This window comes from Dipodomys ordii, unplaced genomic scaffold (genome assembly GCF_000151885.1).
Source record: "Dipodomys ordii isolate 6190 unplaced genomic scaffold, Dord_2.0 Scaffold12, whole genome shotgun sequence".
NCBI lineage: Eukaryota > Metazoa > Chordata > Mammalia > Rodentia > Heteromyidae > Dipodomys > Dipodomys ordii.
The window spans coordinates 24,473,348-24,497,452 of NW_012267228.1; the positions used below are offsets into that span (position 1 = coordinate 24,473,348).

The 24,105-nt window shown below is 36.2% G+C and overlaps 1 protein-coding gene across 1 annotated transcript in view; it reads left to right on the forward strand.

Annotated features, from left to right (window-relative positions):
- Dnah12 (dynein, axonemal, heavy chain 12) overlaps positions 1–24,105 on the forward strand; it is a 173,264-nt gene that overhangs the window by 124,054 nt on the left and 25,105 nt on the right. Inside the window, exons 56-65 of the mRNA XM_013010371.1 lie at positions 1,783–1,997; positions 2,619–2,811; positions 4,498–4,690; positions 7,301–7,473; positions 9,499–9,639; positions 13,387–13,545; positions 15,941–16,085; positions 21,281–21,431; positions 21,647–21,900; positions 22,103–22,243. Coding sequence (XP_012865825.1) covers positions 1,783–1,997; positions 2,619–2,811; positions 4,498–4,690; positions 7,301–7,473; positions 9,499–9,639; positions 13,387–13,545; positions 15,941–16,085; positions 21,281–21,431; positions 21,647–21,900; positions 22,103–22,243 — 1,765 coding nt within the window. The remainder of the gene's footprint in view (positions 1–1,782; positions 1,998–2,618; positions 2,812–4,497; positions 4,691–7,300; positions 7,474–9,498; positions 9,640–13,386; positions 13,546–15,940; positions 16,086–21,280; positions 21,432–21,646; positions 21,901–22,102; positions 22,244–24,105) is intronic.

A 24,105-nucleotide genomic window follows, 5' to 3' on the forward strand; every position in this document is an offset into this window, starting at 1 on the left:
GTCAGATAATGTGATGTCAGGAAAATGAACCCTTAGACATGTATTTTAATGTTTTTTCTTTCATGCATGTGTTTCTAATGCATTTATAAGACTATCTCTTTGTTGCTTTGTATGTCCCTCCCCCACAGTATAACCCCTGCTTTCACTATATTTGATGTCAGTATAACTTGTGGAGGAGAGGGCGAAAAACCAGTTGTTTAAGGATACAGGTGGACCTGATGCAACAACGAGAAGTATAAGTTGTCATTTCCAAAACGAGCTTTACAACGTCGGTGCGGGGCGGGGGGGAAGGGGGAGAGGAGAAGGGTTGGGATTGGGGGGGAGAGGGGAGGCTGGGAAGGGATGTGAAGGGTAAACCAAAGGAGGACGCTGCAATGCTTGGTAAGAAATGTACGCATTATCCTGCCCATGTAATTGTAACCCCTCTGTACAGTATGTTCACAAATAAAAAAAAAGAAATATTCTAAATAAATATCAAACGTATACCACACATAACTTGGAAACTTTATGGTCCTACTCATTTACTGAGAATATGCTTTGTAAACTAGCAAATAGACTATTTTATGTAAATAACATTGCCAGTTTTGGCCAGCAGATTCTGGGGCGATGGATGAAGAAATGCCCATGATGTAATGAATCTTCTAATTTCATTCTTGGGGTGAAGCATGGGTTAACAGACAAGGTAAAACTCACCCTAGCTCCCTAGCTCCCCACCCCCTTTATAATTTCAGATTGGCCCTGGGCTATTAAGGAAAATAAACAAAAAGGCACATTCTAAGAGGTAGATACAAAGAAATAAACAAGTACTGAGATAGGCAGTTTAGTAACAGATCCAGGGAGCCAGGAATGCTGTGTAAGTAAATACAGGGGTTGTTCCTATCTTGTTTTCTTTTCTTTTCTTTTTTTCTTCTTGGTGTTGATCCTGGAGCTTGAACTTGAAGCTTAAGCACTGAACCTGAGCTTTTTTGCTCAATGCTAATGCTCTACCATTTGAGCCACAGTTCCATTTCCAGCTTTGTGTGTGTGCTTAATTGTAGATTAAAGTCTCATGGACTTCGCTTTTCTGGCTTTGAACCAAGAGCCTCATATCTCAGCCTCCTGAGTAGCCAAGATTACAAACATGAGCCACCAGTGCCTAGTTTCCTCTTGTCTTTTGATCAGATGACTGCAGCAGGTCAAACACTTGCGCGTGCGTGCACATACACACACTTACACGTACATACACACTGTTTTCCACTGGTATCATTAAAATACCCTTCCAATCTCCTGCAGCCAGTCACATTTCCCACAGGGCTCTAGGATTTCCATGTACTGTAATATATAAAACTATATTTTAGCAAACATTTTGTAGTATTATTTTTCATGTTAACCAATATATTATATATTAAAATTTTAATGAAAGGGCTGAGGACATGGCTAAAATAGTAGGTTGCCTGCCTAGGAAGCATGAGGCACTGAGTTCTAACCTACAAAAAATAATAATAACAGATGAAAAAAATTCTAAGATGATATGTTTGAAAGAACATAGTCCATAGCTCCTACTTCTCCAACACTGAATTAGTTTTGAGATCTTGGGGTCTTAGGCAACATATTCCCTGAAAAATAAATGAAAATGAATTGCCATTTCACTTTTTTAACAGTACTTTTGGGAAGAGGAATCCTGATAATACATGTGGAAAACTTAATATTTATACAGCTTGATGGTGATATTATTTAAATTACATAATTTTAAAGAAATTACATCATTTGTATATTCCTTAGAATTTCACTTCCTGTTTCTAGGCCTTTAATGATTGATCCCCAGGGTCAAGCCAATAAATGGATCAAAAACTCTGAGAAGGACAATCAACTTAATGTTATTAAGCTATCAGATTCAGACTATATGAGAACATTGGAAAACTGTGTTCAGCTTGGACTTCCACTTCTATTAGAAAATGTTGGTGAAGAACTAGATCCATCTCTGGAGCCCTTACTACTTAAACAAACTTTTAAACAAGGTAGAATGCAATTACTATTAGTTGGTAGAACTGAAATATGTTTGAATTATTTTTGAGGGTTGAAAGGCAAATAATAATACCAGTGTTTCAGAACTTCTCTATCATTGTTGTTGAAAATAAATTTGTCTCAAGCTAGCATTATTCATTCTTGGAAAGCTCCTATTTCTTCTTTACCATAACCATTGGTATGTAGATTCCTGTTCTACAGAGAACATGAAGAAATAAGTGACTTTTGACCACACAGATTCCAGTACTATGAATAATGATGGTGATGTGGACCAGAGTTGTGTTTAGCTAAATATTGACCACTTAACATCTTTCTGCTTAAGAAAGTAGTAGCTGCCAAGTCACATATTTTGGAATCATGATTGAAATGTAGTTGGAAGGAGTGCAAAAGGAATCTTGACTTATAAAACTACATGATGGAGAAAATGTCCTATACTCCAAAATAAGTCCTGCTGTATAATTACTTATCTATGTGTCTGTGACTTTTTTTGTGTGTCTGTGACTTTTTGCACATCTATTTCTATTTCAGATTTCTTTAGGATCTTTTACTTGTAACCTAAACAGGTGCTTTATAACTTTGAGTCACTCACTAAACATCTATTTTCTGAAATGTAGGTGGAATTGATTGCATCCGACTTGGTGAAGTCATTATTGAGTACTCTTTTGATTTCAAATTTTATATCACCACAAAGCTAAGAAATCCACACTACATGCCAGAATTGGCTACAAAAGTGTCTCTGCTCAATTTCATGATAACTCCAGAAGGACTTGAAGATCAGTTATTAGGTATTGTTGTTGCAAAGGAGAGGTATGTATCTTTTTAGATGTCTCCAGATGGTCTAGAGAGGTGTGTTCTTTAAGTAGTTGTACAAAGAAGTTCCAGTTCAACATGTTAGTTTGTAAGTACAGTGCATATTAATCAATGCTACCCTTTCCACTATTTTCCCTCATCTGTTTCAATCCCACACATCCCATCAGGTTACCTGGTTGCATTATCACATATGTAATTGAAATTATGACTGTATCTGCCTACCTTATAGAGGAATATTTGTAGGCCATTAATACTTTTCCTTGAAGGCTGGGAAGGTGGCTCAGTGGTAGAGTGCTTGCCTTGCACATGAGGCCCTGGGTTCGATTCCTCAGCACCACATAAGCAAAAAGAAAAAAAGCCAGAAGTGGCGCTGTGGCTCAAGTGGTAGAGCACTAGCCTTGAGCTGAAGAGCTGAGGGACAGCACCCGGGCCTAGAGTTCAGGCCCCACGACCGGACCCAAAAAAAAACAACAAAATTTCCTTGTGTGATTATTTTGAAACTGATAAATTTTATAAGTTGTTATTTTAATTTTTATATATATATTTCTTTAAAATTGCCATTCTGTAATTAGTAAGTTATAAGCCAACTATGTTATATTGGAGTTCTACTGATGATAGTCCTGACTTCTGAGACATAGGCTTCACTCCTAGGAATGTATGCTATATACATAATAAAAAATGTACTTTTGCTGGGTGCCAGTGGCTTGTACCTGGAATCCTGGCTACTCAAGAGGCTGAGATGTAAGGATTGAGGTTCAAAGCCATCCTGGGCAGGACAGTATATGAAACTCTTATCTTGAGTTGACTGCCAAAAAGCCAAAGTGGTGCTATGCCTCAAGAGGTAGAATACTAATCTGGAGTAAAAAAACTCCGAGACAGTGCCTAGACCTTGAATTCAAGTCCTAGGTCTGGCACAGACAGACAGACAGACAGACAGACACACACACACACACACACACAAAATGTATTCTAAGGCTTTTGTACAGAATGTTTATAAAATTAGAAGGAAAAAGAAAAAAAGCAGGGAACAAAACTATATATAGTAGGCATAATATTTTATTTAACGTTTTGTGGATGGGAGATGGAAATGTGGCTTAATGGTAGATTCCCTGGCTCTGGGCTCAATTCCTTGGTACCACATAAACAAAAAATAAATAAGTAAACTAAATTAAAAAAAAATTTGTAGCTGGTTATGTATAGATATAAAAAAAACAGATTAGAAAGGAACATTCCTGAATCCCAACGTTATTTTCATAGTGTGGCTAAGATTTAAAAAAATATTTTTCTTCTTTTTCATATCTTTCTTCATGCTTTTTAATTTCCCCATTACTATTTGATTTTTTAATGAGAAAAAAGTAATACCTAGTGAAGCTATACTAAAGAATTTCTTCTGAAAGAAAATCATTGGTTCCACTTGAAGCTTAATGTAGCATTATTAGATGGTAAAATTAAATCATTCTGATTCTCATGTAATTGGACATGTCATAAGGATAAATCTAATGCACTCCTCTATTATTTTGGTACATGTATATACATGCAAATATTTCCTCTTAAGTTATGGCAAAAATTCATCACTTTAGTTCATTTTACATTTCTATAAAATGAAAAGTTCACAACATTTTGATGAATAATATTTAGAAATAAGGGCTACAAATTTATAACTATTTAAAAAAATCTATTTAGACCAGAATTGGAAGAGGAACGGAATGCTCTTATTCTTCAGTCTGCAGCCAATAAAAAACAACTAAAAGAAATAGAAAGAAAAATTTTAGAAACATTATCATCTTCAGAAGGGAACATTTTAGAAGATGAAAGTGCAATCAAAGTCTTGGACTCTGCTAAAATTATGTCCAATGAGATATCAAAGAAACAGCAGGTGAGAAAAGAACCCGAGAAATGCTTTGATTCTAAAATTTTACTTTATTTCCAGCCTATGACAGAAATTCTGTAGTAAATTTCATGGAAAAGAAAAAGAATTAATAAAATATGAAAATATTGAACCTGGTTTTAAAGCATAAGAATATATCCTACTTTTGAATTAATCAAAACTTGGGGAAATCTATACATATCTATACATAGAAGAAATAAATTTAGATTAAGGTTTTAAAAATGCATTTATTATTATTGGTAAGGAAGGAGAGTCCATTTTAAATAGTTACTAGTTGACTCGATCGTGAAGGGCTCTGGTAAACAATAGGGATGTCCTTGGAACACTAGTTTGTAATGAGTATGATAGTGATAGGTATGAGAGATGTGAATGCTAGGTGGAAGAAAGGAGACAAATAGTCTACAGCCAATAACATATTAATTACAAGGTCATCTGATGCAGCCAAATATTTTTTTATGTCATCCCCCCTCCCTTTGTCAGTCATGGGGCTTAAACTCTGGGCCTGGGCACTGTCCTTCAGCTCTTCAGCTCAAGACCAGTGTTGTGCCACTTGAGCCAAAGAGCCACTTCCGGTTTTCTGCTGGTTTATTGGAGATAAGAGTCTCATGGACTTTCCTGCCCTGGCTGGCTTTGAACCATGATCCGCAGATCTCTGCCTCCTGAGTAGCTAGGATTACAGATGTGAGCCACTAGCACCCAGATGTTACTTCTCATTTTACAAAAGTTATATTTAGAATAGACTACTAGCAGATCTCTTTTGTACTTCTTAGTTGAGAAAACTGGGGTCTAGAGAGATTAGTTGAAGCTCAGGGTTTGCATAACTAAATATCATAGAAGAATAGGTTCTGTACACAGAGTTGATTGACTTTCAGAGCTTTCAATTCTCCATGGCCCCACCTAATTAACTAGGTATGCTTTCACTTTGAGATAATTAAAAAATAAAAAAGCCAATAAATTGCACTAATCACTAAGTATTTTCTCTACTTTCTCCAAAATCCAGCTCCACTCTGGGGCAGAGGACTTTCAATAGGTCTAGGTATGCTTTCCCTTTGGGTAAGTTACATTTAGCTTGAATGCAATAGTAAAAACTCTGACAGGTGTGCTATTTTTGTTTGTTTGCATCTTTGGAGAATAAAAGCATTAAGATCTTAGAGTTATATTCTATGGCATCACCTATTTGGAACCATAGTTGAATATTCTATAGTGTCTTATTTTTTTTTTTTATCAGAGCAGAGCAAACCTTCTCATTATTCCCTGACACACAAAGGGGAAAGAGGATAAGGAATATTTATTACCTTATTTCTCAATGAGAAAAGGAAATACAAGAATTCATTACTTCAAATGTTTTCTCTTACAAAGACAAAAATTTAATAAATCAAGTTATTTTGATTTAATAAATCAAATTATTTTAAAAAATCTGATCCTAGCCCTGACATCTTTTTTTCCTTTTATCCACCTACTCACCTAATATAAAAAAAGCCATATTGAAAGCAAAGTTCCACCACGTAGTCTAATCCTACTGTACTCTTTTGTTTCCAATGCATAGGATTACACACACACACACACACACACACACACACACACACACACACACACACAATAATTAAGTGGGATAAATTCCAGAGATGCAAAGCTGGTTCAATATATGCAAGTTAATTAATGTAATTCAACACATCAACAGGAGCAAGGACAAGAACCAGATGATCATCTCAATAGATGCAGAAAAAACATTTGACAAGATCCACCCCTTTATGATAAAAGCTCTGGATAAACTGGGATTCCATGGAACCTTTCTCAGTATAATAAAGATTGTATATAACAAACCTAACAGCCAGCATTATACTTAATGGTGAAAAGTTAAAACCATTTCCTCTAAAATCAGGAATGAGAGATGTTTGCTCTCTTTACTCCTCTTCAATATTGTATTGTAATCCTAGCTAGAGCAATAAGGCAATATGCAAACATAAAGGGGATCCAAATAGGGAAAGAAGTAAAACTCTCCCCTCTTTGCAGATGACATGATCCTGGATTTAAAGAATCCCATAGATTGCTCTCCCAAGTCACTTGAGCTGATCCAAAATTTTGGCAAAATAGCAGGGTATATTCTCAACTTATAAACCATCAATTACTAGTTACTATACCAATTTATAAACCATCAACTACTAGTTACTGTTGTACTAATCTCTGGGACCCATGTCAACACCTTTATGTATACATACTCTAGTTCTCTCTTTCTCCCTTTTTCTATTTCTGACTTATTAAAACAAAAAGAGGTGAATACTTAGTAGACACATGTCAGAGTCAGACAAAGAATAAGCAAATATTCATAGCTCTGAGATTCTTCAAAGAATAAAGAACAAATTTGGTATGTAACTACACCTTTCTTGTTTTCTTTCTTCCTTGTTTCTCTCCTTGTATCTCCCTTCCTAGTTCCCTTCTTTTCCTTTCTTTCTAGTTTTGAACCTCTTCTGAACTGTACTGAAATATTTTCATACTTAAAATACACTCATTATTTCTCTCTCACACACACATATACATATATGCACATATCTTCACACCCATCCTCTATTTTTTTTAATATTGATTTTTCTATTCTAGATTGCAGAAAAAACAGAGCTCAAAATAGCAGAGTCTCGAGAAGGCTATAGGCCCATCGCTAAACATTCATCAGTATTGTTCTTTAGCATTGCAGACCTGGCTAACATTGATCCCATGTACCAGTACTCTCTCATCTGGTTTGTGAACCTTTATATCAACTCTATTCATGACAGGTAAATGCTCTGGCTTCATCCATCTTCCTTGGGTTGGATTTTCACCATCCTTTAAAAAAACATATAATTACACACTTATAGTCATTGTAGAATATTAAACAGCTGTAAAGAGAGGAAAGGAAGCAAGAAGGAAGGTGGAAAGAAGGAAGAGGGAAGGAGAGAAAAAAACATGGAGGAGGAAAAGACCAAAAGAAAGATAATTAAATTTTAAGTTGTTTTTGAGTTGTTTCACTCCTACTTAAGATTTAGATATAGACATATTCATTTTAGATGTATTCCCTTTCTTTTAAAGATTTCAGTAACACACAGTTACATTTAGGCTTTAGTCCCCCATTTCTGTTAGTTTACTGCATACTTTCACTTTAATTAATTAGTGAATGTCCATAGATTTTTGGAATTAACTCTCAGTTTTGTCACGGGAGTGACAGGAGTACTGCTGGAGCATAGGCAAGTCAATCTATGCTTATTCTCATTTTCCTTTATCTATAAAATAGGGATAATGATAGTACCTATTTAAAGTTGTTATGGGAATTAAAAGAGATAATATGCAGTGTTTATAATGGTGTCTAGCATTTAGTAACTATCGTATTTAAGTAAATAAAATATTATTTCAGCCTACCATGTGTACTATAAACATTTTCTTACAACAAGAACAATCTCCCTTGAGTGAATTAAATCCAATTTGGAATTTGAATTCCTAATGGCACATGATTGAGGAAGTTCAAGTTGAAGAATTAACTTAAATGGCAATACATTTCAGTGAGATGTAAAATAATTGAAATTCTCATATACTACTGGTAGGATTTTTAAATAGTGCAGTCACCTTGGAAGCTCTTTAAAATATTAAACAAATTTTCCATATGATCCAGCAATCCCACTACTAAGTACATACTAAAGAGAGCTGAATGCGTAAGTATACAGAAAACTTTTTTTAAGACATAAAATACTGTATTCATAAGTTACTGGGACTGGGTGCTAGTTGCTCATGCCTATAACCTTAGCTACTCAGAAGTCTGAGGCCTGAGTATTACAGTTTAAAGCCAGCCTAAGTAGGAAATTCTGAGAGACTTATATTTAATTAATCACCAAAACTTGGAAATGGAGCTGTGGCTCAAGTGTTAGAGAGCTAGCCTTGAGCAAAATGGCTAGCTCTAGTACTGGCAAAACAAAAAATAATAGTTACTTGGGTTAAATATTTTCTTGTCAGTGAGATGAAATGAATTGTGGAATATAACTAGAAATACAGTTAGGTTTATTTGCTTATTTTTATATTATATGTCAAGGTTTTCCCTCATTCCTAGTAACATTAGTTTGTTATATGTATGAATACAGAAACCATCTACTCCAAAAGTCAATTCTATCACAGAAAGAGACTTCACTAGTTATTATCCAGTTTCTACAGTGATAACATTTTAGAAACCTATAGAGCAATATCATGATTAGGAGATTGACATTATATAGTTAAGACAAAGAATATTCTCATCACTACAAGGAGCTACGTGTTGCCCTGTAGTAGTTCTACTCACTTCCTTCCCACCCCTACCTCTTTCACTTCCCTCTCTAGCATAGAACCTGACACAAATGGATTTTATTTTTAAATTTATTGTTTTCAGTCATTTTGGAGTAACAAGACATTTTGGATCTTGAAAACAGATGCTGTAAAGCCATATTTCACTTTCTCATGGAATTATGCCATATTTTTTTTAAATTTGAAAATACACTCACAAGAGCCAAAAATTGTGTAGAGAAGCCCTGTGAAAATGAGTAGTGAGGTCCCATATCCCTTTAACTCTATTTCTCAGTAGTAACATCTTGCATCTGTACTACAATGCAGCAACCAAGAAGCTAGCCTTGGTATAATCCATATTCAGATTCCGTCAGTTACACATTCACTGGTGTGTGCAATGTTGAATGCTTTATTAGTGAATACTTAAATAAGAGAAAAACTGCTTACATGTTAATTCATGTTACTTAATGTTTTCTTAGTTTCACTTGAACAATATATTTTCCTTTTCAACCTTTTAGCAATAAATCTAAAATTTTGGAAAAGCGCCTACGATATTTAAATGACCATTTCACATACAATTTATATTGTAATATATGCCGATCACTATTTGAGAAGGACAAGCTGCTATTTTCTTTTTTGTTGTGTGCTAATCTTCTTCTGTAAGTTATTTGCTTTTTCTTAAGTTCTTTATTTTTAAAATCTAACTCAAAGATTTAATGTGTAAATATGACTTGCCACAGAAGAATACAATATTGTACTTAGTTAAATTCGATTTTACTTGTGCATTTTGATGATTATAATACTTTGATGTGTATTTGATTTTTGAAATTTTTATAAGTATATATCTATATAATAAATGTTCACAAAATATAATTTGCAGCTCAATAATTTCTTAACAAAGAGAAAAGTAAGAGAAGTACTTCTTGTTTTCTACCTCTTTACACTCTCCATATGTAGCTACTGTCCTCATGGTGTGTGTGTGTGTGTGTTGTGGGGGCTGAACTCTGGGCCTGGGCCTGAGTGTTATCCCTCAGCTCTTCAGCTCAAGGCTAGCACCCTACCACTTGAGCCACAGTGCCATTGCCAGCTTTTTTTTTCTGCTTATGTGATGCTGAGGAAATGAACCCAGGGCCTCATGCATGCGAGACAAGCACTCTACCATTGAGCCAACTTCCTAGCCCCTGTTTTTTGTTTTTTGTTTGTACTGGTTCTGGGGCTTGAGCTCAGGGCCTGGGCATTGGTTCTGAGCCTTTGTGCCAAGGCTAGTGCTGTACTACTTGAACTACAGTTCCACTTCCTGTTTTTTTAAATTTAATTTAATTGTAAAGATGCTGTACAGAGGGGTTACAGTTACATGAGTAGGGTATCCCTTCCCTCCCCCACCTCCCCGACTCTTCCCCCCCACAGAAGTTGTAAAGTTCATTTCCAACATAATGTCTTGTGAATATCATTGTTGCAATGGGCCATCCTGTGTCCTTGTTTCAGCATTTTGTTATTACCCCTCCCCTCCCCAAATGAGATAAATGTAAATACAAGATGCAGGGTACCAAAATCAAATACAATGACAACAGGGGATATACCATAGGGGGAAGAATAAACAAAAGAAAAAAATATCACATAGTACATTAAAAACAACAGCAATAAAGAAAGACCTCTTATGTCAAGATCTTGGGGTTCATTTCACTTAGCATCTTATATGGTTATATGTTCTAGCTTTTGAGCTTTTCTGCTCATCTGATAAGATTATCCTAGATGTTTACTAATTATTGCAAATAAGAAAAATAATGGGATCTTTATGTCTTTGGGTCTGGTTTACAACACTTACTATGAATTTTTCCAAGTCTTTCCATTCCCTTACAAATGGGGCAGTGTCATTTTTTCTGATGGAAGTATAGAATTCTATATATCTATATATCACATTTTCTTGATCCATTCATCTACTGAAGGGGATCTGGACCTATTCCATATCTTAGCTATGGTGAATAATGCTGCTATAAACATAGTTATTCTGGTAGCTTTAGTATGGCCTTGTTTGTGATCATTTGCCCAAAAGTGGGGTTGCTGGGTCATAGGGGAGCTCTATGTGGAGTCTTTTGAGGAACCTCCATACTGCTTTCCAAAGTGGTTGAGCAAGTTTACACTCCCACCAACAGTGCAGTAGGGTTCCCTTTTGGCCACATCCTATCCAGCATCTGTTGTTATTAGAGTTCTTGATTATAACCATTCTAACTGTGGTGAAGTAGAATCTCAATGTTGTTTTGATTTGCATTTCTTTTTATGGCCAGAGATATTGAACATTTCGTCATGTGTCTGTCAGCCATTCTTCTTTCCTCTTTAGAGAAGTCTCTCTTTTAAGTCTTTAGCCCACTTATTAATTGGTGGTTGTTTCTTTGAGGATTTGTTTTTGGAGGAGTTAATTTTTTTCCGTTCTTAGTATATTTTAGATTTGAGGCCCTTGTCTGTTATATGGCTAGTGAAGATCTTCTCCTAGTCCATGGAATTTCTATTGATCTTGCTAGCTATGTCCCTGGGTTTGTTTGTTTGTTTTTATGGTTAATTAGAGATAAGAGTCTCACAGACTTTCCTACTCAGGCTGGCTTTAAACCATGATCTTCAGAGCTCAGCATTCTGAGTTGCTAGGATAATAGACATGAGCCACCAGTGCCCAACTGTCCATATCTTTAATACTGGTTTAAAATTTGCTTTTATGTAAGTGAATATATGTACGCATATATGTATATATATATGCCATATATTGCCTTTAACCTATGTTTTTGCTGGCTAATTGGAGATGGAATCTTACTGACTTTTCTGCCTTGGCTGGCTTTAACCCATGATCCTCCATGTCTCAGTCTTTTGAGTAGCTAGAGCTTCATGTGTACATCACTGGCACTCAGCTTATAACAACTGTTAGTATTTTTGCCTACAAACTGTATTATCGCCATCACTTATATGTCAGTATCTATTGTCTTTTATTCCTGGTTATGAAATATTATAAATTTTATGTTGATGAATGCTGGCAATTTTTTATTCCTTTCTAGAGCTTTAGATTTTTCTTTTGAGGGTGTTTAAATTACTACTAGATTAGTTAGATTTTTCTAAGCTTTCTGATAATGATTTTAGAGTAGTTTTTCCCAAGACTAGGTTAGCTTCACTGCTATAGTGATCCCTCTCATATGACCACTGGTTGACAATAGGCATTTCATAGCAGTGTGTTGTCTCTGGGACCTATTCTGTTTATTAATGGATCCCCATTCCTTGCCTGGCCTTGTGAAATTCTGCTGCTCACACATGCCTTAGTATTTATTCAGAGAACTGAGAAAATGGTACTTTTCTTGCCATTTATTTCCTCCTGTAAGGTATTCTGCCAAGTTCTAGCCACCTCTGCCTTCCTTAATGTGAATCTTTGCCTCCTTGATTCAACAATACTGACAAGCTTTTATTTTCCTCACCTCTTCTCTGCAGCCTGCAACGTATCACTAGCAGACAGCTGAAACAATCATAGAAGTCACTTTGTCTCCTCTAGTGGCCACAGTTCTGGCCAAGCTATTGTACATTTTCTAAAAACAGTTGTTTTGTTAATTTTGTACTACTTTCTAAATTGCAGCAGGACGTTGAGTATAGTCCTGGTTATTCCATTCAGACTATAATACATAAGTTGATATCATTCTGTCACTGGATCAGGACTTTCTGCATCTTTCCAGTTCCCATGCAAAATCATAAGTCCTTGAGTTTCACACATGAAAAAGCATTTCAGAGTGTCTTACAAAATGGAGTCTCAAAAAAAAAAACAAACACCCCAAACTTTCACAAGGTGAAAGTTTTAGCAAGGAATTCTTGTTCTCGATGCAGGAAATGGCAGTTAAGATTCAGAATGACAGCTATTATTTACTGTCTTTTATTCTTTCTGAGTTGTGGGAATACATGAGATTGTATCATCTAGTAACCGCCAGTCATTTGACAACTAGACAGTAGTTCAGAGTGGCCAAGATGGGTGCTGTTTATTATTCTAAAATATGAAGATACTTCTAGGCCTACTGAAAACATAGAGGCAATAGATGAGTTTTAGGGCTTCCTTTCCTCAGATAAACTTTACTTTTTGAGGTCACTACCAATTTATAAAGGATTGGCAGGGTTGAATTTTTTTCAGACAATTTCAAAGGAGAGGGAGGATTTAGATAGCCCCCTGTGTGTCTCCAGTTCTTGTAACTTATCACTTAAAGGAGATATAGTGAGAGTGAAGTTTCATTGCTTTTTTAGTTGCATCCTAGTTTCAACTTCCAAGTCTGGCCCTTTTGATATTTGTTAAAAATAATACAATTTTCCCATATCATCATCTACTTTATCTGTCTTGATTCAACCTTAAAAATCAGGAATTTACTGTAGCTTTTATTTTGGGAATATAGGGCAAGAAAAGAAATTGAATATCAGGAACTGATGTTTCTTTTAACGGGAGGAGTAAGTCTTAAAAGTGCAGAAAAAAATCCAGATCCAAGTTGGCTACAGGATAAAAGCTGGGAGGAAATTTGTAGAGCAAGTGAATTTCCTGCCTTCAAAGGACTCAGGTAATTGTTTATATTTGATGATTTAACATTGAATAGTGATGGGTAAATTTGTGATCTAATAATTGTTTCCCATTGTTCTTCTAATTTATTGTTCTTTATTGTTCTTATTGTTTTACAAACTGCAGTACCAGTACCAAAAAATCCAAGCTAATTTTCTTGGATCCTTGATATCCAAATCATCATAATAGAAACTGAATTACTAATAACTTTACATTCTGTACGTAAGGTGCCCCAACAAAGATGTGTTCAAGAAGTGCCTTAAACTTTTCCCACTTAAAAAGAACCAATAAAAGGAAAATCCTAGAGTTCTGTGATTGATAAGTTTGATGATGTTGGTGAATTTGAGAAGGCCAAGTTCACCTTCTGTAAAGACTAAAAAATGACTTCCCTGGGCCTCTCCATCCCAACTGGCTTTCTCAATTACAGCTACATGTCTTGCCAGGACCTAGCATTGGGTATTTAGTCTCTCTAGTCTCATCATTAGACTTCTTCAAAGGGATTATGTGAAAGAATAAGCTTTAATTGAATCATTTTAAGTTTTGCCAATCTTCATTCCTTTATAAAAGGTCTGTTTTGCTTATTTTTTAAAAAAGCAGAATGGGGAGAACTATTTAAGGAATTCAACAAAAAGGAAGTAACTACCTTGGTGTGAAAAATATTTTCATTATTATTTAACTGAAATAAATTTACAAAGTATTTTCCTGTAGAACATTCACCACCTTGCTTCTAGCAGCCAGATAGATGGGATCTGCATTCTCTGAGCATCATTTAGAATGTCCTCATTAAAAATAGAAATAAGTCACTCTTTACCTTTTAAAGTCAAACCACATTCCCTGAGGCAGCTATACTGGAAACGCTAAAGTTATGTCAGGTGTCCATACACAATTCCAGTGCACCCCAGAAATCCCTGGGCCAAGGACAGAAGGCTACATTGGCAATGTTGCAGTGGAGGCAAGGTATAGGAGAGGTATAGTTATGTGCTGATAGTCACTGTGAAGGGTCCAGATTTTTGTATACCAGTCCTAGCCCACTGGCACCAGGATTCCTCCTAATTGTTCAAATGCTGGGGCAATGTGATAGTCACTTATGTGACTGTCATACTATCACACAACTTAGTGGCCTTCGGGCTCACAGCTTGATCTTTCAGGCATGTCTGATGCTATCAAGTATTACTATTCTAGGAGAACTCACACAGAGGATCACTGCTGAGTTGTGGAATGAGGAAGGTGATCTTCCAGCCCTTTTCTTGGCTGACCAGTGGTAGAGATTGCTCCAGGATGATAACTATTAAACAGCAAAGAATATAAACTACTGGGCCAAGGTATCACTGTTGGTCCCATCATCAGATCAATAGGATCTGTCGGAGACAAGCACATACTGAAATAGTTATTTGCCTGGATGTTCAGGGGCCACACACAATACCCAGATATCAGGGATTTGGAAACTGCAGAGTATGCTAGGCTGGTCTGTACCTGGGAAATTCCTAAACTGACAGCTGAAGTCTCTGTGACTTCTGTGAGGCACAATAGAGTATAGGAATTCAAGTGAATCCAGGAAAACTTAACACATAGAATTTACCTTCCATTTGGTGAGATGGAAGGTTTTCTATGTATGTATCTTGAGGATAAGGGCTTTGGGCTACTCAGGTTGATAATGGTACACTTGGAGTCTCTAACTTCAAATCCCATTCTGGCTACTTTCTTGCCCTGCTTTGCCCCTTTCTCTGCTGCTGCAATCTTCTCTCCCTTTACTTTTGCAAGATGGTCTCCTTTGTGAGAGGTTTGCAGTGGTTGCATCTAAGGGTCAAGCAAAAGTAGTAATTTTTTTCAGAGTCAAAGTAATACCACTGTAAAGATGGCATGCAAGAACTGTCAGGTGTACTGGATGCCAGAGACTTGTTATCACCATGGCTAATCTGGCAGACTCTGTGGTACCCATTATACCTACACCTCTCTTTAGAAGAAAGGTGTCTGAACCAAGCGTTTTATTGGTGTTTTCTTTCATATGTTCTACTCAGCTGCTTTTATTCATTCCCATTCCTGGTTAGCAGGCACTTTCTGTTCTATTTTTACTTTCAATATTTCCCCAGATATATGTTTTTATTAGCTTACTTAAGTTACAGGGAAGGGGATTTTATTGTTACATTTCTACACACATTTACAATGTACTTCAATCAGTTCTACCCTTCTATCACTTTTCTTTTCCTCTTTCTCCCCATTCCACTTCTCCAGTCAATTTTACCAGATTTCACTGATCTGTTTTCATAGTTGCCAATAATCTATTTCAACCAAGTTCACCCTTTTTCAAGTCCAGTCTTATTTCCTCCCCATGCTCAACAATCTACTCTAACATATTTCCCAATGAAATTAATAATTATTCAACTTTTTTCCATTAGGGATCATTTTCATGAACATAAAGATGAATGGAGGGAAATCTATGACAGCAAAGAGCCTTACAATGTGAAGCTTCCAGAACCAATGGATAAGAATCTAAACGAACTACAGAAAATAATAATTCTTAGGTGTTTAAGACCTGATAAGGTAAAATACAAATACGTTCTATTTGGAATCCAGATAATTTTCCATTTGTGGAATATTGGTCTTAAAGATACAGTCATGTTCTGCATAATGATATTTCAGTCAAAGATTTCAATTCAGCTTTTGCCTTTTGAAGACAGTTTTTAAGATTTATTGGGGATGATTGGTCTTTTCAATTGACTGTCTAGTCCAACTACTTAAATGTTGTCTTTCTAGATGCCTCAAGTGATCAAGGATTCTCTGTTATAGTTATTGGGAACTTGAATGAGTTTGCAGCCTTTCATGAACTTTGGTGGTTTCCTAGACCACCAGCATTCTTTGCTTGGTCTGATATCAACCATTCTTCACCAAAGACTCAAAGAATTTTCTATGCAGATACCTGAATTCTTTCTTTCTGGATAATTTTCCCTTAAGTGGAACTACACACTTTCTAGTAATATTAGTCTCCTTGAACACTTTTTCCTGTCTTCCCAAATCAGCAATACTATTTTGTTCTTGCAATGATTCTGCCCTTTTTCAGAGGTATATCTGAAGCATAGCTTCAGGAGGAAAGTTGAGGGAAAAAAATAGGGATCCCTTTGTTTTCTTTTGATCAGGATTTCACAGTTCTGACTTTGACACTATGACTGAAAATGGTTATTTCATTAATATTGTCCTTATGTGTATATGTGTGTGTGTGTGTGTGTACATGCGTGCGTGTGTGCGCATGAACATATGTGCAGGTGTGCACCAGTCCTGGGGTTTGAAGGCTCAGAGCCTAGGCATTATCCCTGAGCTTCTTTTGCTGAAGGCTAGTATTCTGCCATTTGAGCCACAGCATTACTTCTGGCTCTTTCTGAGTAGTTTATTAGAGGTAAGAGTCTTATGACTTTTCTGCGTGGTCTGGCTTTGAACCACGATCCTCAGATCTCAGCCCCCTGAGTAGCTAGGATTACAAATGGAGCCACCAGCATCCAGCAATTTTGCCCATGTTTTTTAAAAAAAAGTTTTGCAGTAGAATGGTAAAATGGGACCTACTTGAACTCTGTCATGGCTATAAGTTATAGATGGTAGAAAATCTTGTATATATCACAAATTGATTAGTATAAACATGCACAAAAGTCTTTATAAGTGAGTTAAGTGGATCATACCAATTTTTTTATTTTTTATTGTGAAAATACTGTACAGAGAGGTTACAATTACATGGGAAAGATAATGAGTACATTTCTTATCAAACATTGTAGCCTCCTCCTTTGTTTCCCCTTCCTATCCCTTCCCATCCTCCCCCTGCCCCCCAATCTTCCCCACTCCCCTTCTCTCCCCCACCACCAAAGTTGTAAAGCTCGTTTTCGACATGACAAATTGTACTTCTCATTGTTGCAACAGGTCCACCTGTATCCTTAAACAACTGGTTTTTCCCCATCTCCTCCACAAGTTATACTGACATCAAATATAGTGAAAGCAGGGGTTATACTGTGGGGGAGGGACATACAAAGCAACAAAGAAATAATCTTATAAATGCGTTAGAAACACATGCACGAAAGAAAAAAAAACATTAAAATACATATCTAAGGGTTCATTGACCTGACATCACATTATCTGACCTTTTCCGCTTGACTCATACATATACTAGATATTGCAAATAAGGGAAACCATGGGACCTATGTTTCTTTGGGCCTGGCTTACTCCACTTACTATAATTTTTTCCTAGTTTTTCCATTTCCTAACAAATGGGGCAATGTCATTCTTTCTGATGGAGGCATAGAATTCCATTGTGTATATATACCACATTTTCTTGATCCATTCATCTACTGAGGGGCATCTGGGTTGGTTCCATATCTTAGCTATAGTAAATAGTGCTGCAATAAACATAGTCGTGCTGGTAGCTTTAGTGTGGTCTTGTTTGTAAACATTTGGGTAAATGTCCAAAAGTGGGATTGCTGGGTCATAGGGGAGCTCTATGTGGAGTCTTTGGAGGAACCTCCATACTCCTTTCCAAAGTGGTTGAATAAGTTTACACTCCCATCAACAATGCAGTAAGGTTCCCTTCTGTCCACATCCCCTCCAGCATCTGTTGTTATTAGAGTTCTTGATTTTAGCCATTCTAACTAAAACTTTAAAAACTTGAAAAATGAAATCAAAACAGAACTTAGAAAGTGGCGAAAACTCCCGTGCTCCTGGATTGGAAAGATTAACATCGTGAAAATGGCAATACTTCCCAAGGCTATCTACAAATTCAATTTGATACCCATCGAAATTCCAACCTCATTCTTTAAGGAAATAGAAGAGGCAATCCAAAAATTTATATGGAACAATAAAAGAACCCGAATAGCAAAAACGATCCTCAACAGAAAGAACACTGCTGGAGCAATATCAATACCAAATTTTAAACTCTACTATAAAGCCATAGTAATCAAAACAGCTTGGTACTGGACAAGAACAGACCTCAGGACCAATGGAATAGAATTGAAAACCCAGAAATGAACTTCCCGACCTATAGCCGTCTAATCTTCGATAAGGGAGCTAAAAAAATAGAATGGAAGAAAGACAGCCTCTTCAGTAAATGGTGCTGGCAAAATTGGTTAACTACTTGTAGAAAACTAAAGCTAGATCCTTATATATCACCCTGCACCAGAATCAACTCCAAATGGATCAAAGACCTCAGAGTCAAAGCTGACACTCTGAAAACATTACAGGATGGAATAGGAGAAACCCTAGGTCTCTTTGGCACAGGCCGAAATTTTCTTAATAGATCATACCAATTTTTATGCATCAAGAAAGGTGATTATGGTATTTCAAAACTAAATTTTAATGGAAAGAAAACAAAAATTTGTGGTTATATTTGTGATTTAAGACATTATACAATAAGTTGGCAGCAAGACTATCACAGTAGGGGAGAGAAATCAGGCTCAACTCCAAATAGAGTTGGATTTTCAACCAATGAACAGGATGGCAGTCGAGAAAATTACTAAGAAGAGACATAAGTATTTATAATTATTGTTGAAGCTGATTTAACAGAATTCTTGCTGGAAACTGCTGATCTTGTTATACTCAGACTCGAGACCCCCAAAGACCACCAGAGATCACGACCAAAGCAAACAGCAAAAGAGTCATTTATTTGCAAGCTTGAGCCTGGACTCACAATCATCATCGATGCAGTGGGTCAGAGTTGCGAGCCCCAACCCCTTGTCCAGCAGGGTTTTTATTGAGTATGTAGCAGGGGGAAGGATGCAAGCTCATTGGTTAGGGTATGATCATTTCCTGTAAGGGCAGGGACTTTCTAGCTTAGCAGTTACAGGATAGGTTAAATCATACATCATTAGTTGGATAAGTGGGGCTAACCACAAGAATGTTGAATTATGTCTTGTCCTAAATGTTTTCTCTACAGAGTTGGGGGGAGAGACTGCCCAAATTCCTGGACTGGTCAGGGCAGCCTGATCCCTTAATAATTCTTACTGTTATCTTGCCTTGGTGCAGGATCTAACACTTACTTTCCAGTACAGATGACAAATGTTTTAGTTTTGTCTGAAATTACTGCTAAACTTATTTTTGGTCTCTCAATCTTATATTTTTGAAAGTTTTATTCTAAAGTTGTTATTTTTAATCATTGTATAAGATAGATGGACACAATTTCCCCCATATATTGTTTAGAAAAGGAAATTATATGGTTAATCTTTCATTTTTTACAAAAATGTCTGTAATAACTATTCAAGATAGGCACTGGTGGCTGTAATCAGGCCTGTAATCCTATCTACTCAAGAGGCTGAGATTTGAGGATTGTGGTTCAAAGCCAGCCCGGGGAAGGAAAGGCCAAGAGACTCCCTTTTTTTTTGTCGGTTGTGGGGCTTGAACTCTGGGCCTGGGCACTGTTCCTCAGCTCTTCAGCTCAAGGCAAGCACTCTACCACTTGAGCTACAGCACCACTTTCGGTTTTCTGGTGGTTTATTGAAGTTAGGAGTCTCACAGTCTTTCCCGCCCAAGCTGGCTTTGAATGGTGATCCTCAGATCTCAGCCTCCTGAGACTTATCTCCAATAAACCACTCAGAATACTGGAAGTGGCACTGTGGCTCAAGTGATAGAGTGCTAGCCTTGAGCTGAAGAGCTGAGGGACAATGCCCAGGCCCAGAGTTCAAGCCCCACAACCAACAAACAACAACAATAACAAAAGCTACCATGAGAAAATCAAGGCTATGGAGAATTAAAATGTTATAGAGAATAACTAAGAGTTCTTTAATCCTTTGCTGGTTTTTGCTGTTTGTTATAATCTAGAATTTTATGACAAAAATAATTTAAGACTTTATGTATAAATTATATCATGCTTCTAATTTTGTACATAAATTGCTTAATCATTTCAAATATGGTTTAAAAACATTTTTTCAAAATTATACATACAAAAACATTATTGTTACTGTCAGGAGAGTTTTGGTTCATGGTGACTGGGTCATGGTACCACTTTACTCAATAAAGTTATATTCTGCCAAAAAAAACCCAACAATACAACAACAAAAGAACAGACCAACCAGATATCATGGATGGCTCTTTTATATAACTATGTGATAAGTGAAAAGTGATATCTAAATGTGGTTAAATTTGTGCTTTGCATGATTTTGAGACAGGATTTTCCTTGCCTGAACTGGCTATGGATCCCAGGTCAACTGCAAATTCTCAGTTCTCCTGCCTCCGCTCATGGACTGCTGGGATTAGAAATTTTATTTCTTAAGATCACCCAGAAACGAAACTCAGGTTCTTACTCTAATATTAGAAAAATGTATTAAGAATGTGAACTCCATCAGCAAGATTGGAGCCGCCTTGTGAACACTACATCGGTTTAAAAGAAGAAAGAATGTATTGAAGTCAGTCAGCTTTCTTATGAATATTGATCTGGAAGTTTCATGTGTAACTTCTAGTGTGTCCCTTTGGCTAAAACAGTATATGGCAACATTAGCTGAAATAATGTTGGAAAATCTAGGGTTCTGTTATCAAAATGAAACCAAGTCAGTGGACAGTTTGCAGTCTCTGCTGTACTGAATGAGCTCGAGCATATTTTCATGTTAGTACCATTTGTAGTTCTTTTTCTGTAAACAATTCATTTCTTCTGGTTTTTTTGGAATTACTTGGTCATTTAATTTAAATTTTATTCTTTGCTGTTGTTCAATAATTAAAGCTGTTAATGTAAAATTTTTAAAAATGCTCCAAAGACTCTCTTCTCTCTTCAACAGATTACCCCAGCTATAACAAATTATGTAACTGACAAACTAGGAAAAAAGTTTGTGGAACCTCCACCATTTGATTTGGCAAAGAGTTATTTAGATTCGAACTGCACCATTCCCTTAATTTTTGTGCTGTCTCCAGGAGCAGATCCTATGGCCAGTAAGTGCAAATACTGTAAACTCTTAAGAAACTGCAATGAAAACATTTTGTTTCAATCATATAACATGTTTGTTATTTGGTCATTAATCAGGTTACTACCTGAGTGTGTTTATAGGAAAGAAAATGGGAATTTTCCATTATAACATACATCTAAATAAATCAGAAGGCATATTTTATAATTCTAGAATAAGAATTACTTTTCATGTCTCTTGTAGGCCTGCTGAAGTTTGCAAATGATAAATCTATGTCTGGAAATAAATTTCAAGCCATTTCACTGGGACAGGGACAAGGACCAATTGCAACAAAAATGATTACAGCAGCGCTAGAAGAAGGAACGTGGGTTTGCCTACAGAACTGTCACCTTGCTGTCTCTTGGATGCCCATGTTGGAAAAAATATGTGAAGAGTTTTCCCCTGAAATTTGTAATTCATCCTTTAGACTTTGGCTTACAAGCTACCCATCTCCAAAAGTATGTTTGATTTTATTGAGTTCAGCATATTTATCTGTCATACTATGTATTTTAATTGAGTTTTAGAGTCTACAAAAGTATTTCTGGAGTCCTCTATGTATTTTTTAGCCTGATAGCATATATATATATATATATATATATATATAGTTTTAGAGCTTAAGATTGCTATCTTGTATAATACTTTCCATTTATTTTGTCTTAGTTTCCAGTAACAATTTTACAGAATGGAGTAAAAATGACTAATGAACCTCCCACGGGTCTTCGACTGAATCTCCTTCAGTCATATCTCACTGATCCAGTTTCTGATGAACAGTTTTTTAATGGATGTCCAGGGAAAGAACAGGTACTAATTAGTTTCTGCAACTTTAAGCAGTGCTTTTACAATGATTAGATATGCAAGTTATATAATTTTACAATGATTATAAATTTTATGCAATTTATTTTTACACTTTGTGTATTTGCTAACAAGAGAGTTGATCCTAGATTGTTCATCATCATCATCATCATCATCATTATATTTTATTTTGTTGTAAAAGTGCTGTACAGAGGGATTACAGTTACACAAGTAAGGTAATGAGTACATTTCATTACCTACTCCTTCCTTTTTCTCCCAATATCCTTCCCCGCATCCCTTTCCCCCGCTCCCCCAAAGTTGTGAAGTTTATTTCCAACATAATGTTTTGTGAGTATCATTGTTGTATTGGGTCACTCTTTGTCCTTGTTTCACCATTTTGTTACTCCCTTTCCCTTCCTAAATCAGATAAATGTATATACAAGATGCAGGGTACCAGAATCAAATACAGTGACTACTGGGGATAAACCAAAGGGAAAAAGAAAAAACAAAATAAAATAAAGAACTTGATAAAAAAAATAAATTGACAGCAACAAGGCTTGTTCATTTTATCCCAATACTTTTTGTTCTACTTATAACACAATACACAGTGAATTTCTTTTTGTGGTATAGGGATTTGAACTCAAAGCCTTTTGTTTGTCAGGCAAGCGAGTGTTACACCATTACAACCTCACCTTCAGTCCTTTTTGCTTTTGTTTTTTATTTAGATAGAATCTCCTACTTTTGTATTGTGAAAATAAAATTACACGAGCAAGGTAATTAGTACATGAGCAAGGTAATGAGTACATTTCTTTTCAAGCATTGTTGTCTCCTCCTTTGTTTCCCCTTCCCATCCCTTCCCATCAACCCGCCACTCCCCTTCCCGGCCAAAGTTGTAAAGTTCATTTTTCGACATAACGTCTTGTACATCTCATTGTTGCAGTGGGTCCACCTGTATCCCTATCTCCAACTTTTTTACCCCAGTATCCTTAGCCCACAGACCACCTATCTATGTTTTCCAAGTAGTTGGGATTGGAGGTGTGAGTAAAATAAATATTTTGAACAAATATATGGTTGTTCTAAAGCTGAACAGAGACTTCAACTAGATACGAGTAGAAATCTATTTTTACATAATTCATTCACTCTTTCAACAAATATATGCATTAGATACTTTCCTAGGTACAAGATATAAAGTAAAGACAGCAAATAGATTCAAAGAAATCTGCTTCCATAGAACTTAAATTATACTGGTAAGATCGTGACAAATATAATAATGTTTTCAAGCTGGGCGTCATGGCTCATGTCTGTAATCTTAGCTACTCAAGAGGCTGAAATCTGAGGATTGTGGTTTAAAGCCAGACATGGCAGGAAAGTCTATAATACTCCTATCTCTAAAAAAAGTCACAAGTAGAGTTTGTGGCTCAAGTAGTAGAGCGCTAGCCTTGAGAAAAAGAAGCTCAGGGACAGCACCCAGACAGCGCCCAGGATAGCCATAACAACAATAACAACAATAATAATGTTTTTAGTGTATCTACTTAAAATAGTTCTCCATAGTTACAGATAGTTGATATCTTGATCATTTAAAGTAGCAGTGATATTATTTGTCAATTTATGTGCGTGTTTCCTATGCTCACTTATAGTCCTCTCAAATAGGGATACATTCATTCATTCATTCATTCATTGCAGTACTGGAGCTTGAACTCAGGGCTTGGATGCTATCCCTTAGTATTTTTGCTCAAGGCTTGTACTCTACCTCTGAGCCACAACTCTACTTCCAGAAATACATTTCTTTTTTTTTAATTTTATTTTATTTGTGAACATACTGTACAGAGGGGTTACAATTGCATGGGCAGGATAATGCGTACATTTCTTAC